The sequence below is a fragment of the Odocoileus virginianus genome, chromosome 12 (genome assembly GCF_023699985.2).
Source record: "Odocoileus virginianus isolate 20LAN1187 ecotype Illinois chromosome 12, Ovbor_1.2, whole genome shotgun sequence".
Lineage (NCBI taxonomy): Eukaryota > Metazoa > Chordata > Mammalia > Artiodactyla > Cervidae > Odocoileus > Odocoileus virginianus.
This window is the reverse complement of record NC_069685.1, coordinates 42,871,126-42,887,378: the sequence shown is the minus strand read 5'-3', so window position 1 is coordinate 42,887,378 and position 16,253 is coordinate 42,871,126. Positions and strand designations below refer to the sequence as shown.

The 16,253-nt window shown below is 45.7% G+C and overlaps 1 protein-coding gene across 2 annotated transcripts in view; it reads left to right on the top strand.

Moving 5' to 3' along the window:
• Positions 1-16,253, top strand: part of ADGRD1 (adhesion G protein-coupled receptor D1) — a 182,326-nt gene that overhangs the window by 64,128 nt on the left and 101,945 nt on the right. For both annotated transcript variants that reach the window (XM_070475041.1, XM_070475042.1), the window contains one exon: positions 1,113-1,254. In XM_070475041.1, the coding sequence (XP_070331142.1) occupies positions 1,113-1,254 (142 nt within the window). The remainder of the gene's footprint in view (positions 1-1,112; positions 1,255-16,253) is intronic.

Sequence of the window (16,253 nt, the reverse complement as noted above, 5' to 3'; positions counted from 1 at the left end):
TGAGGGCTAGATAAGCAGTCACCAAGAAGACAGCGTTCAGAGCGGTGTTCATTCTTGGTCATTCATGTGCTGCAAGTGAACACCTTCTTAGGTCTTGCACCCCAAGTTCTTTGCTTCCCTCATCCTAGTCCTGGCCCTGAATGTTATTTCAGCTTCATAACTCCATGAGACAAGTACTATGTATATCAGCCAAGATTCTCTTGATTGGGCATAAGCAACAGGAACCCGGGCATAAGCTGTTTTAAACAAAAGGGGAGTTTGTTGGATCACATAAGCCGAAAGGTGCATGGACAGCTGGCTTCAGGAGCAGCTTGATCCAGCATCCAGTTGCTGTCACCCAACTCCATCTCTCAGCTTTTCCTGGGTGTGGACTTCCTTCCCAGTCAGTCTCTCTGCTCATGATTATAAGCCACTGCTGGAACCTCATGGTTCTGGACTGACATCTAGCAGAGAGAAGTGAGGATGTCTGACCCAGCATTTCTATCTGAATCTTGTTACTTCTCTTCTGATCTTAATGAAACATGTGCTTGTATCTGAACAATCAGTATGGTCTGAGGAATGCAGTGCACTGATTTACCCAAATTGTGATAGCAGGTTTTACTCTTGAGTTAAGGATGGAGGTCCCTCCAAAGCATATGGGCTACAAGTCAGGAAGGGGTGGTCACTTGGAGGGAAGCTGAGGTGCCTTTATCAGGAGAGGGATGCAGGGCTATTGGGTGACAAGACAAGAGGTGTCCATCACATTACTATTTGCCACAGCGGTTTATAATCTGGGCATGGAAAATTCCAACAGGTAAGTCACTCGTCCAAGGTCAAGTGAATGTATGGCTGAGATTTAATCTCATTGTTCTGATCTTCCTGTTCTTCCTCACTTCCTGGGTTACCCCCTCCTTTTACTACACTATAGACTCTCTGAGGTCAAGGGCTCCACCTCACCTTTTGGTACTAACACCGAGTCTTAGAGCAGAATGTGCTGTTTGATAGAAATCAGAACTCCACCCCCAAAATATTTCAGCCTCAAAAGTCTCAGGATTAACATGAAATTTTAAACTCAAGGTTTTTTTTTTTTTTTTAAATTTCTGTTTTGTAATGATTTTTCATTTGTTCCCAAGGATTGCTGAGGCAGCAAATTACAAAAACTGCTTGCTCTCTGCGACCAGCTATCTGATCTCCCTGGAGGTCTCCCCGACGCCGAAGCTCTCCCAGAATTTATCGGGCTCCCCTCTTATCACTGTCCACCTCCGGCACCATTTGGTGAGTTAGAGTGAATTTGTCCTCATTTCTGTTCTTTGATTTCCTTTTGCAGCAAGGACTATTCGATCGTTTGTATAATTTTAGAAAGAATCTTGGATGGATTGGTGCTGGCCAGAATTAGGATTTTGGCATCCATTCTTGTGATTATTTTTGAACAGCAGTGGAAAGTCCCCTGGATAGCTCTGGGGTTGGACACACAGTATTAATTTTGTGTAAAAAGGCCTCTGAGCCCAGACGTTGCTTTCGTAGATGTGTGCACAGCAACTGTGGTTATTTCTGATTTACAATAAATGGTGTCTTTGGAGGAGGGGATACCTTGGCTAATTCTCACTTATCTTAGATGATAGCTATTAGTGAGACAGAGAGCTTGGTTCTTTCTGGGAAACACTTTAGCATTTTGGAGAGAAGTTTCTATGCTTTCAGTTTTGAGTGTTTTGTTTTGCCCCATTGTAACTGTGATTATCTCTGCCTTCACTTTATCTTTGTCTGTGATAAGAATGACAGGTGCATCAGGGACACAGATGTGCACCTGTCCTTTAAAAAGTGTGACTTTCCTGGTTCCAGGATCATGCACTATGGTTGAAGCTTGCCATTTTGAAGGAATTTATTAAAGAATGTGATGTATATGTTAAATTTGTATTGAAGTTTAGTTGATTTACAATGTTGTATTCATTTCTGCCGTATAGCAAAGTGATTCAGTATACATTCTTTTCCATATTGTCTTCCATGATGGTTTATGACAGATGTTGAACAGAGTTCCCTGCACTGTACAGTAGGATCTTGTTTATCCATTCTATGTGTAATAAGAACTCAGTCCACTTTGAAGTCCTACAAAGACCGTTCCCGCCAGAATCTTCTATTTTGTTCCATTTTATACTGTTCCATCCCATTCCACCAACATTATCTGAAGACCTACTATGTGCCAACCCCTGTGTCTGTCTACCTGTGTTTTTATCACCTCCTCAATGAGAAAGCATTTAGGGGAGCTGATGAGTCAGGACAAGTTGTTCTCACTGCAGGTCCTGTCTCACCCTGCCATTCCCCAAGCCTGGCTCCCCATGAAGGTCAGGCCCCTTCTTGGTTCCCTCAGAACCCAGCTCTGCCCAGTTGTCCACACTTTCTGGCCGGTGTCTGTCTGCATGTGTGCTTCCCTAGGCAAATAGCCACCACCAGACAGCTGTTGCTCCATTCCCGCTTTCACCTGACCCTCCTGCTGATTGGGATTGGAATGAAAACTGACCTTTTCCAGTCCTGTGGCCACTGCTGAGTTTTCCAAATTTGCTGGCATATTGAGTTCAGCATTTTCACAGCATCATCTTTTAGGATTTGAAATAGCTCAGCTGGAATTCCAGCACCTCCACTAGCTTTTTTCATAGTGATGCTTCCTGAGGCCCACTTGACCACTCCAGCATGTCTGACTCTAGGTGAGTGATCACACCATCATGGTTATCTGGGTCACTAAGATCTTTTTTGAATAGTTTTTCTGTTTCTTGCCACCTCTTCTTAATATTTTCTGTTTCTGTTAGATCCATACTGTTTCTGTCTTTTATTGTGCCCATCTTTGCATGAAATGTTCCCTTGGTATCTCTAATTTTCTTGAAGCTATCTTTAGTCTTTCCCATTCTCTTGTTGCCAAAGAATGTTCAAATTACTGCACTGTTGCACTCATCTTACATGCTAGCTCAAAGTAATGCTCAAAATTCTCCAAGCTAGGCTTCAGCAGTACATGAACCAAGAACTTCCAGATGTTCAAGTTGGATTTAGAAAAGGCAGAGGAATCAGAGACCAAATTGCCAACATCTGTTAGATCATAGAAAAAGCAAGAGAATTCCAGAAAAATATCTACTTCTGCTTCATTGACTACACTAAAGCCTTTGACTGTGTGGGTCACAACAAACTGTGGAAAATTCTTAGAGATGAGAATACCAGACCGCCTTACCTGCCTCCTGAGAAATCTGTATGCAGATCAAGAAGCAACAGTTAGAACTGGACATGGAACAATGGACTGCTTCCAAATTGCGAAAGGAGTACGTCAAGGTTGTATATTGTCATCCTGCTTATTTAACTTATATGCAGAGTACATCATGTGAAATGCAGGCTGGATGAAGCACAAATTGGAATCAGGATTGCTGGCAGAAATATCAATAACCTCAGATATGCAGATGATACTACCCTTATGGCAGAAAGTGAAGAGGAACTAGAGAGCTTCTTGGTGAAAGTGAAGTAGGAAAGTGAAAAAGCTGGTTTAAAACTCAACATTCAGAAAACTAAGATCAAGGCATCCGGTCCCATCCCTTCATGGCAAATAGGTGGTAAACAATGGAAACAGTGACAGACTTTATTTTCTTGGGCTCCAAAATCACTGCAGATGGTGACTGCAGCCATGAAATCAAAAGACACTTGCTCCTTGGAAAAAAAGCTATGACCAACCTAGACAGCATATTAAAAAGCAGAGACATTATTTTGCCAACAAAGGTCTGTCTAGTCAAAGCTATGGTTTTTCCAGTAGTCATGTATGGATGTGAGAGCTGGACCATAAAGAAAGCTGAGCACTGAAGAATTGATGCTTTTGAACTGTGGTGTTGGAGAAGACTCTTGAGAGTTCCTTGGACTGCAAGGAGATCCAACCAGTCCATCCTAAAGGAAATCAGTCCTGAATATTCATTGGAAGGACTGATGCTGAAGCTGGAGCTCGAATACTTTGGCCACCTGATGTGAAGAACTGACTCATTGGAAAAGCCTGTGATGCTGGGAAAGATTGAAGGCAGGAGGAGAAAGGAACAACAGAGGATGAGATGGTTAGATGACATCACCAACTTGATGAACATGAGTTTGATCGAATTCTGGGAGCTAGTGAAGGGCAGAGAAGCCTGGCGTGCTACAGTCTGTGGCATCTCTAAGAGTCAGATACCACTGAGCTACTGGACTAAACTGACTGATCTCGCTGATTCCTCACTACCTCTCTCCTCATTCCTTCCTCCTCTACTCCACAGCCAACCTTTCTTCAGGAACCTTCTCTCCATCCCCTGCCACCCCCACTGCCACCTGGCCCTTCCTCCTTCTCTTGTCCTCTTCATCCACCTGCAAGCAATCTTCACCTGAGAATGTACCCCCCCCCCCCCACCATCTCCTCTCTCTTTTTGAAAATCAGAGAACATTAAACAAATTTTAAATTGTGGTAAAATACACATAACATAAAAGTTGCTATCTTGACCATTTTTAAGTGCACAGTTCAGTGGTGTTAAGTATGTTTCACATTGGTGCGCGTACTTCACCACCATTCCTCCCCAGAACTCTCCTGATTTCAAAAAACCAAAACTCTATCATTAAACACAAATTCCCCCTCCTCATCCTCAGTCCCTGGCACACAACCTTCTCCTTTCCATCTCTATGGCTTTGACTACTCTCGGGCCTTCGTATAAGTAGAATCAGAGAGGATTTGTCTCTTCATGTCTGGCTTATTTCACTGAGCATCAAGTCCTCAAGGTTCATCTGTGTGATACCAAAAGTCAGAACAGAAAGAACAGAATGTCCTCTGTTTTTTTGTTTTTTTTTTCTTCTATGTCCTCACTGTGAAACATTCGGAATCCTAGTTCCCAGACCAGGGATCAAACCTGCGCCCCCTGCAGTAGAAGTGCAGAAATTTAACCATTGGACTGCCAGGGAAGCCCCAGAATGTCCTTTTTAAGGCTGAATCCTAGTCTATGGTGTAGATGGACCATGATTTGTTCACCCATACATCCATCAGTGAACACTTGGGTTGCTCCCACCTTTAGGCTATTGTGCGTAGTGCTGCCATGAATGTGTGTATATGCAAGCATTTCTCCCAGATCCTAGTTTCAGTCCTTTTGGGTTTGTACTTACAGAAATGGCATCACTGGATCCCATGTTTCAGAGATCTTATTGAACATCCACCTCCCCCTTCTCTTCTTCAAACTAGGTTGATTTTTACCATTTCCACTTTCTATACACATTTTCACACTGCAGAGATGGTCTCACATGTCTCCAGAGGAGCTTCCCAGGTGGTGCTAGTGGTAAAGAACCCGCCTGCCAATACAGGAGACATAGGAGACTTGGGTTCCATCCCTGGGTTGGGAAGATTCCTCCAGTACTCTTGCCTGGAGAATCCCCATGGAGAGAGGAGCCTGGTGGGCTATAGTCCATGGGGTAACAGAGACTCAGGCACGACTGAAGTGACTTAGCCTGCACACAGCATATCTCCAGAGTCCTCTGCTCTCCTGGGCTCTGTCAAAGCCCACCCCACCCCCCGCAGCCCCTGAGGCTCCCACCCCCGGGTCCGCAGGACATGTCTCCCTGCAGGAGGTGCCCCTTCTCTGGTGTCAGCCCCTCCGCTGCTGCGCCACCTGCTCCAACTCCCTGAACACGAGCATTCCTTCAGCCCGTCTGCAGGAAGCTTTACTTCTCTGAATTCATGGGGTTGCCTTGATTTCAGCCACCACCTCCGGACTGATGTTTCTGGTGACACAAAACCCACCTCTCCCCATGGCCTCACTCCTGTTCCCCGGCAGGTTTCTCCACCCCAGGTGTGCGGGTGGGCACGTTACCCCCAAGCCCTCACGTCCTCTGTGTCTGACCTCCTGTATCACCTTCTCTTTGCTCAGAGTCTGGAGCCCTGGTGCCCTCCTGGCTCCTGGTCTCTGGGTGGGACCAGCTGTGACCCTGTTTTCCGAGCATCCCTCACATCCTCCCTCCTGCTGCCCCACCCCTGGTTCAGAGTCTCATTGCTGGTTTGGTTCTGCCTGAGCTAGAAGCTCCCTGACTGTTCTCCCCGCTTTATTCTCCCCGAGTTCCCAGGCTTATCTTCCAGAAACACATGCCAGGTGGTCTTACTCAGCTATTTAAAATCTTTCAGTGACTCAGGTTTCCCTGAAGACGCATTTCAGGTTCAGGCCGCACGGTCAGTCTTGACTGGACCTTTCCAATGTGACTTTCTGCTTGAACCTCTGTCCACAGGAGCAGAAACACTCGCTCTCCCGTGAAGTCTGGGCCTGGTGGGCTTCTGGCTTTGTGTGTGCCTCTCCTGTTATCTGGAAGGCCTTCCACATCTCTGGGGTCTAGTCCCACCCATGTCAAGGTCACTGGAATCCATACTACTTCTTCCACAAAGCCCTCTCTGATCTCCCCAGGGAAGAACCACTTCTCCCTCTTTCTCTGCACTAGAGCTGCCTCCGAGGATAGCATCTTACTGTTTGTGCAAACTGACTATCTCTTCTTTTTTGACATTTGTGTGCGAGAAGTTTATTCAAGAGGGATTGCAAGCTTGACTTATATGGGAAAGGAAGGAAGGCTGAGTAGAAGGAGAAGGCGGCCTGTGATGCAGTCTCAACAGAGACTGAAGGTGACCCTGTGGTGAGCTCTGAAGCTGGGATGGCCCTTCAGAATGGTCCCCTTGAAAGTTAGGGGTTCTCGCCTTTAGTCCAGTACATGACTGAGGGCCATATGGGAAGGGAGTGACCTTGGACAGGAAGCTCTTACCTATAAAAGCAATTCTGGCAGTTGAGGACTCTCAGTAGCTGGACTCACAGCAGCTGTGGGTGTACAGAAAGTATATGTAAAAGGGCAGGGTAGCTAGAGAGGAGTGGGGATCAAAATAAGCTTTCAAATTGACCATCTCTTAAACCAGCCTGTGCATTTGTGGGGAAGCTGCCCTGGACCCCATTTGGAACATCTATCCCTTCCTCTTGATGGCTGGCATTGAGCTTTGGCTCAGAAAATATTTGTTGAATGAGTGCTGAACTCAGAGGCAGCAGCACCATATAAGTAGCTCTGTCCTGATTTGTGTTATTTGTGTGTATTTGTGTGGCTCCTCTTTCTATGGAGAGGATGCTCACTCAGACCAGAGGCTCTTTGCTGGCTGTCATCCAGAGGAGGCAGCTAACTAGGCAGAATGAGCTCGGCGGGCTCAGCCTGTGTGGGAAATTTGGTTCTAGTGTGAAACAGAGGCATTTTTAGTGCTTCCAGTGTTGGGGCTTTTATGATGTGGCATGGAGGTATTGCAAGTCTGTAATCCAAGTGTATAAAAGCAGAGAAGGCTTGCTCTGAATGATTCTGGAAGTGATGTGTGTTTGAGGTTGAAGTGGCCCTCGGAAAGGGGGCTGTGAGTCTTGGTGGATGTTGGGGGGCGGGCTGAGCTGGGGCTGCAGGTGCTGGGGAGTTGGGGGCTTGGGGACAAGGTCCTGAAGCTGAGACAGGAGGCTGAGCGGGCAGGGGAGATGGGGACAGAGGACTGAATGCAAGGCTTCTTGGTGTCCAGACCCCCAGTGAGTTCACAGGGCATGGATGTCCATGTGCACACACACACATCCCCAGGACACACGCTGCCACACAAATAATATGTGCACAACCAGATCCAGCACACATGCAGACACAGACACACACACATACACAGTACACACACTTACACACACATATATGCACACACTCTGATGTAGCACGCATACAGACACACATGCATACACACACACCCCAGTACACACACTCACATACAAATACACACACAAGTGCAGACTCAGCGTATAAATAGACACACACATGCTCACACACACATACATACCCACAGCTCTCACACCCACCATCCTTGTTAGATTGGGCTGGTGTGAACCTGGATTTGAAGAGTAGAAGGGATTTTGTTTATTTATCTTGGTTCCCTCCCAGTCCCTGAGTAGGATGGTGTCCAAGACCCTTGGGCACCCTCAGGACCTCACATCCTTCCCCTCTCTCACTTTTCCTCTCCTTCAAAACGGGCTGCCCCATGTTCTGATCCACAGAACCCTCTCCTCATTAGCTCCCAGCAAGTCAGCAAGGCCATAAACGGACCCCCACCCATCGTCAGGTTGTGGAGATGCCACTGACATTCCCTGATGCCTGTGCATCTGAGGGGCTCTGGTTCTGGGGCCGCATCCCATAACACCCCCGTGATGCTGCCTGATCCAAACTATACTTTTAGAGCGACTTTCATTCTAGAGTTTTCCCAGAGAGACTTGTCAACCAATGGGACGAAAACTCACATGTTGCCAGAGTCAGCTGTCCCTGCCGGCTGGTGTCCTGCTCAGCCAATATCTTTTGTGATGTTTTGCCATCAATTTATTTCAAGCCACACAATACTTTTAAAAATTTAATTTTATTTTGGAATACAGCTGATTAACAATGTGACAGCTTCAGATGGGCACAAAGGGACTCAGCCATACATATACATGTATCCATTCTCCCCCAAACTCCCCTCCCATCCAGGCTGCCACATCACAGTGAGCAGAGTTCCCTGTGCTATACCGTAGGTCCTTGTTGGTTATCCATTTTAAATACAGTGCTGTGTGCATGTCGATCCCAAACTCCCTAACTATCCCTTTCTCCCATCCTTCTCCACCTCCTTGCCCCCAGCAACCATAAGTTCATTCTCCAAGTCTGTGCGTCTGTTTCTGGTTTGTAAATGAGTTCATTTGTACAGTTTCTTTTTAGCTTTCCCATATAAGGGATTTCATGCAATATTTCTCCTTCTCTGTCTGACTTACTTCACACAGTATGAGAATCTCTAGGTCCATCCGTGTTGCTACAAATGGCATTATTTCATTCTCTTTAATGTCGTGCCACTTGATTCTTTACATGAAAACAACGTTCTGTTTTCTTCTTTTTTTAGGAAACCAACTCAAGTCAGTTATGGGTACAGTGAAATAAACCAGAATCCACTGCCCTGATATCAAGGGGCCTTGCTTGGATACCCCAGTGCTCATTAAGTGTTCTGTGTTGCCTGTGGGTGGGGACCTGGGTCAGTAGACCATGATGGCCAGTGTGGCCTGGGCTCCTGCTCCACACCTTGTTCAGAGTCGATGCGTTGGGCATGTCTGGTACCTAGAGTGTGTATCATCAGAGTCCATGCTCAAACCATCACGGTGTCTTCTTACTTCACATTCCTTACTCCCCAAACCGTCAAACAGTCATCAAACCATCAAACATTCTGATTCATCCTTTGGCTGATGCCAGTTGTGCTGATTTGCAGGTCTCTGCTGACAGGCTCCTGTGGCTCCTCTGAGTGTCCTGTCTGAGGTGGGGAGCCTGCAGGGCTGTGACCCTTTCCAGCTCAGAGCATGTGATCAGGCAGCTGGCAGCGGGGTACAGACTGTTGTGATAGACAGTCCAGTTGAGGGGGATGGAAATGGGGAGCAGATGGACACCACCCTCGAGAAGTTACTGAGGACACCTCCTCACTGTGGTCAATTTGTCCCTGGGGCAAATGCCAGAGTCCCCTGCCAAAAGATGCTTCAGAAATGGCAGGGCTCTGGCCAATTAGAATTGCTCTTAGCTGCTAATCAGAGCCCTTATTTGTGAATTGAGATGGGATGGTCATCTTTCCCTGGTCAAAGCAGATGTGTGTGTGCATGCTCAGTTGCTTAGTCATGTCCAACTCTGTGACCCCATGGATCGTAGCCCACCAGGCTCCTCTGTCCATGGGATCTCCCAGGCAAGAACACTGGAATGAGTTACCATTTCCTTCTCCAGGGAATCTTCCCAACTCAGGGATCAAAACCGCATCTCTTGCGTCTCCAATGAAGATGAGACCTTTGTTACCCTCAGAAAGAAGCAAAGACTGAGAGAAGCAGATTCTTTGGGAACTTTGAGAATTAGAAAACCAAAAGTCAGTATCTTGAAGCACTAAGCACTGTCAGTTTCAATGGCCGTTGTCTGAAATTAACTCATCAGTTGGCCTTCACTCCATCTGACTGTCAGTCCCAAAGATAGGCCGTCCATCCATCAGGCTTGTCATAAAGTATGGAATGGAATGAGTCTGATATTGGTGATGTTCCAGTAGCAGGACTCTGGGAAGTGGTCAAAATGGAGGTCCCTCTGTATATCTGATACCATCTCCCGGAGGACCAGTGACGGGGCTGTGGCCAGAGCCAGACTGTGCTGGGTCAGCCTGGCTCTGACCCGAGGCTGCTGTGTGCCTCTCAGCGGGAGCTGCTACAGCTACCACGGGAGAGGAGGCCCAGGCAGGATGGGAACCACGGTGACCAGCTCAGATACTGGGGAAAGTGTGGCTGCCATCGCAATTCACAGTGTGAGCCTCATGTGGAAGGGGCTGGTATTGCCCACCTGAAGTCATTTCAGGGTAAGAGAGGTGAGTAATCTAGGAGGTAGTAAGAAAATCTGCATCACAAAACTACCACAGGTGTAATTTGTCCTCCAAGATGATGTTTATTCATTGGCTCATACACTGACTCAACAAATACAGCTGTGTGCTCCCCAGTGGGGTGCTAGCCTCCTTACCTCTGTTTCATCCTTAGTAAGCTGGCATAATGACACCCACCTAGGAAGTAGTTAGTGCGTGTTCAGTTCATAGTCTGCAATGCAGGAACAGACTCCAGCTTCGGCTGACTGTAGCGAAGAGAGAGTTTTCTAGAAGGGCAACTTGCAGCTTGCAGGACTGGAGGAGCTCTGCCCAAGGGTGGTCTGGGCTGGGTAGGGATCCCATGTTCGTGCTGAGTGAGGATTGCCTCTCTGTACATGTCCCCTCGTCACCATGGGAGGCCCCAGAAGAGAGCCAGAGGGAGGGTATACAAGTTGGTCTACCTGGACCATGAGCCCATCCTGGGCCAGAGGGTGGCAGGCAAGTGGGTGCAGTTCCCCCAGGATCACCTGTGGGGGGTCATGCACCTTGACCGCTGTAGCATCTAAATGATGGAGCGCAGCTCCCCAAGCTGTGGACCATGAGAGCAGAAGCCCTGATGAATTCTAGCATCTGGACTTCTATCTGAGTCTCAGGATGCCCAGGTGCTTGTGGACTAGGGCTCTGAAGGAAGCCCTGGACTCTGCCCTGGGGGGGGCTGGGACCCATGTGCCCTCAGGATTCCATACCCTCTCAAGCCATCTGACTGCCTGGGCTGAGCTGTGCAGTGTGTGAACATGGCACTGGGACACCAGGGCCTTTGGTCCCGAGGATGAACCTGAGGATGTGGCTTCCTCGGGGGTAATGCCACAACTTCTGATGTTTTGAAAGGAAGCCATATATTTGGATTTTTTTTAATATGCAAAACAGAAAAAGAGACACAGATGTACATCTGGATTTAAAATTGCATCTCTGGATTTGTATTGTTGGCTGCTGCTGCTGCTGCTAAGTCGCTTCAGTTGTGTCCGACTCTGTGCGACCCCATAGACGGCAGCCCACCAGGCTTCCCCGTCCCTGGGATTCTCCAGGCAAGAACACTGGAGTAGGTTGCCATTTCTTTCTCCAATGCATGAAAGTGAAAAGTGAAAGTGAAGTCGCTCAGTTGTGTCGGACTCTTCACGACCCCATGGACTGCAGCCTACCAGGCTCCTCCGTCCATGGGATTTTCCAGGCAGTAGTGGAGTGGGTTGCCATTTCCTTCTCCATGTATTGTTGGCAGCTCTTTCAAATTTGCTTTTAACGTTTTCAACCAAAATACATACATCTGTGTGTTGAATTGGGTCAGCTGATCACCAGTTAACAACCTCTATGATTTTTTTTTTAGATTTTTATTTGAAATGATTTTAGACTTAAAGAAAAAAAGGAGAAATTGCAAAATAAGACAGAGTTCCCCCATACCTAGCTCATCCTAATGTTAATATTTTAAAGTAGAATTCTTTTTTAAAAAAATATACATTTTATTTTTGGCTGCGTTAGGTCTTCATTGCTGCACTTGGGCTTTCTTTAGGTGTGGCGAGTGGGGGCTACTCTCTGTAGCGTTCGAGGGCTTCTCATTGTGGTGGTGGCTTCTCTTGGTGCAGAGCACAGGCTCTAGGCGCCCGGGGTTCAGTAGTGTCAGCACTCAGGCTCAGTAGTTGTGGCTGGAAGGTTCTAGAGCACGGGCTCAGTAGTTGCAGTTCAGGGATTTAGTTGCTCCAGGGCTTGTGGAATATTCCCGGACCAGGAATCAAACCTGTGTCCCCAACACGGGCAGGTGGATTCCTATTCACTGTACTACCAGGGCACTCCTAAAGTACAATTCTTGAAGCCAGGAAATTAGCAGTGATATTAGCTAGTCTACAGTTGTGCTTTGGATCTTGTCAGTTTTTCAGCTTAGGACCTCACCTGTCCCCTCACCTTCCAGCCTGTCGTGGTTCCTCAGCTTCTTGGTCTTTCAGCACCTGGACACTTGAAGAGTCCAGGGTGGTCACTTTGAAGAGCATCCCTCAGTTTGGGATTATCTGATGTTTCTCACAATGGGGTTGATTTTAGGTGTCTTGGACAAGAGCACCATACAAGTGAAGTTGTGCCTTTCTTGTTGCATCACATCAGCCTGTGTGAGTTTCCTGCGGCTGCCGTAACAAAATAGTCCAGCTTGGGGGTGGGGCAGGGAGCAGTTAGGTTAGACAGCAGACATTTATGGTCTCACATCTTGAAGGCTGGAAGTTGGAGATCAGGGTGTCAGCAGGGTTTGTTCCTCCTAACGTCTCTTACCTTGGCTTGTCGATGGCTCCCTTCTCTCTGGGTCTTCATGTGATCTCCTCTTCCTGTCAGTAACCTGATCACCTCTTCTTATAAGGACACCAGTTGTGGGAATTCAGCCCACCCTAATGATCTCATTTACCTTTATTACCTCTTTAAGGCCTCATCTCTACACACAGCCACATCCTGTGGTCCTCGGGCCTAGGTGTCCAACACAGGGATTTTGGGGGCACAATTCAGCTCAAACATAGACATTAAAGGTGGTATTCATTATCACCAGTGATGCTCGCTTTGATTGCTTGGTTGAGGGGGGTGTTTTCCTAGTTTATCCACTTTGAAGTTATCATTTTCCCTTTGCAAATCATTATCTCTTGTCAGAGGGGTACCATGAAACTACACAGTTGTCTGTTACCTCATGATACTTTCTCCATGAATTTTAGCATCCAGTGATGGTTATTACCTGCCAAAGTTATTACAGTAGGGTTTGCCAAAGGTTGATTTTCTATGTCCATCATTCTTTCTACATTTATTATTAGAATTTTAATACAAGGGCAACTCATTCAATTATTTATTCATATCAATATATTTTAGATACTTATTTTTTCTCAATAAGCTATAATCCAATACTATCATTACTTATTTTGTTGTTTAAATTGTCCCAGCTTTGACTTTTGGGGGCCTTTTCTAGTTGGCTTCTGTGTCCTTTTGATATGTCCTCATCATTTTTCAGTCTTTCCTAACTTTCTAGCACTAGAGATCTTCTAGGCTCATGGAACCCACCATTTCTCCATGGAGCCCTGGTTCATTTTATTGGAGAGTAGTGTTTAGAAACACTGGGTGCCAAGTGTGCTCATTTCTGTTGTTGTTCAGTTACTAAGTCATGTCCAACTCTTTGCAGTCTCATGGACTGGAACACACCAGGCTTTCCTATCCTTCACTTTCTCCCAGTGTTTGCTCAGATTCCTGTACACTGAGTCAGTGATACTATCTAACCATTTAATCCTCTGCCACCCCCTCCTCCTTTTGTTTTCAATCTTTCCCAGCATCAGGGTCTTTTCCACTGAGTTGGCTCTTCACATCAGGTGCCTGAAAGATTGGATCAGTCCTTCTTCCAGTGAATATTCAGGATTGATTTCTTTTAGGATTGACTGACTGGTTTGAACTTCTTTCTGTCCAAGGAACTCTCAAGAGTCTTCTCCAACACCGTAATTCAAAGGTATCAATTCTTTGATGCTCCTTCTTTATGGTCCAACTCTCATATCCATACTTGACTACTGGAAAATCCATAACCTTTGTCAGCAAAGTGATGTTTTTGTTTTTTAATATGCTCTCTAGGTTTGTCATAGCATTTCTTCCAAGGAGCAAGTGTCTTTTAATTTCATGGCTGCAGTCACTGTCTGCAGTGATTTTAGAGCTGAAGAAAATAATATCTGCCACTGTTTCCACTTTTTATCCATCTGTTTGCCATGAATTGATGGGTCTGGATGCTATGAACTTAGGTTTTTGAATGTTGAGTTTTAAGCCAGCTTTTCCACTCTCCTCTTTCACCCTCATCAAGAGGCTGTTTAGTTCTTCTTCACTTTCTACCATTAGAGTGGTATCATCTGCATATCTGAGATTGTTGATATTTCTCCTGGCAACTTAGATTCCAGCTTGTGATTCATCCAGCTTGGCGTTTTGCATGATGTACTCTGCATATGTTTATGCTGGGGTATTATTGCTTCTTGATCCTCTGAACAGAATTTGGAAATGTATGTATGTACTTAAACAAGCAAACACATGCATCATATTATGTATTTATATTAATCCATCTGTATGTTTTTCTAGATTCCATATTGAGCCTTTTCTCACTTCCTTCCTTCTCCAAAACTGGCTGTCATGATTCTCAGTGTTTTTACTGAGTGTAAGCCCCTCACACATACACAGTAGTTCTGGGATTGCTAACCCACCCAGTGTGGGAAACAGATGTACCAACTAGAGGACAGTATTTGTTTCTATTCTGTCATTTGCTTACACTATACAGTTGAAATTCTCTTTTATTAAGTTACCTAGGTTGGTTTCTTTCTTGCCTGTTCCCTTCAAGTGATTTAATCATTTGTGATATAGTTAGATTCATCTGTGGTTGTATTCTGTGATGGCTGTGCCCCATTCTGGCTGATGTTAGCTATTGATTTATTTGGGAAGTATGTGGAATGTTACCACAGTCCTAAGGGTTAGATCTGCACAAGCAGGTGCACTCAGAGGAGTGACATCCTACTCTGCCCTACTTCTCCTCTGTTCCTTCCACTCCATTCCCACCCACACCCTCTGGGTAAGCAGTTCTGTTAGCTTCTGGTTTATCCTTCCTGTGTTCCATTTGTGCTGATCAAACAGGTACATGTATGTTTTCTCAGATCTCCTTCTTCATTTCATGAAGGATAGCATTCCATAAAAACTCTTTTTAAAAAAAATTATTTTATATTGGAGTATACTGATTTACAATGTTGTGTTAGCTTCAGGTAAGCAGCAAAGTGATGTATATATGCTCTAGGAGTTGGTGATGAACAGAGAAGCTTGGCATGCTGCAGTCCATGGGGTTGCAAAAAGTTGGACATGACTGAGCGACTGAACTGATACATGTGTACATATATATATGTATATATATATGTGCACATGCATATTCTTTTTCAGATTTTTTCCCCATATCTGTTTATCTGTTAGTTGCTCAGTAGTGTCTGACTCTTTATGACCCCATGGACTGTAGCCCACAAGGTTTCTCTGTCCATGGAATTTTCCAGGCAAGAATACTTATATTAGGTATAGTTTCTTGTGCTATACACTAGGTCCTTGTTGATTATTTTATATATAATAGTGTGTATATGTTAATTCCAACCTCCTAATATAAAAACTCTATTGAACTTTACAATTTTTACAAAAGATTTGTTTATTTTTGGCTGCATAGGGTCTTCCTTGCTGTGTGTGGGCTTTCTCTAGTTGTGACGAGTAGGGGCTACCCTTCGTTGATGTGTTTGGGCTTCTCATTGCAGTGGCTTCTTTTATTGCAAAGCACAGGCTCTAGGACATGCTGGCTTCAGTAGTTGTAACACAAGGGCTTAGTTGCTCTGTGGCATGTGGAATCTTAGTTCCTGGACCAGGGATTGAACCTGTGTTCCCTGCATTGGCAGGCAGATTCTTAACCACTATGATCGCTTTTTCACTTCACAGTTTACCCTGGAAATATCTCTAAAACCAGCTCATAGAGATTGTCCACATCTTTTTTTTTTTTTCCCTTTCAGCTGCATGGTACTCTGTTGTGTGGCTTCATTCAACCATCGTGTGGTTATCAACTCCTGTCTTGCATATGGGCATTTGAGTTGCTTCCAGTATTTTGTAAGCAGTTTGTCAGAGTGAAAGACCTTGTGCATTTTCCTGTTGTGAGAGGTATCGCCTCTATTCTAGGCTCTTGGGAAAGTGTGTGTCTACTTGCAAATAGACCCCAGGCTGCTCCCTCCCTCCCGTGTCATGGCCTCTGGCTGTTCAGGGGCAGTGGAGTGATAAATAACAGAGACAATGGGAAGAGCTCAGTCTCTACACATGA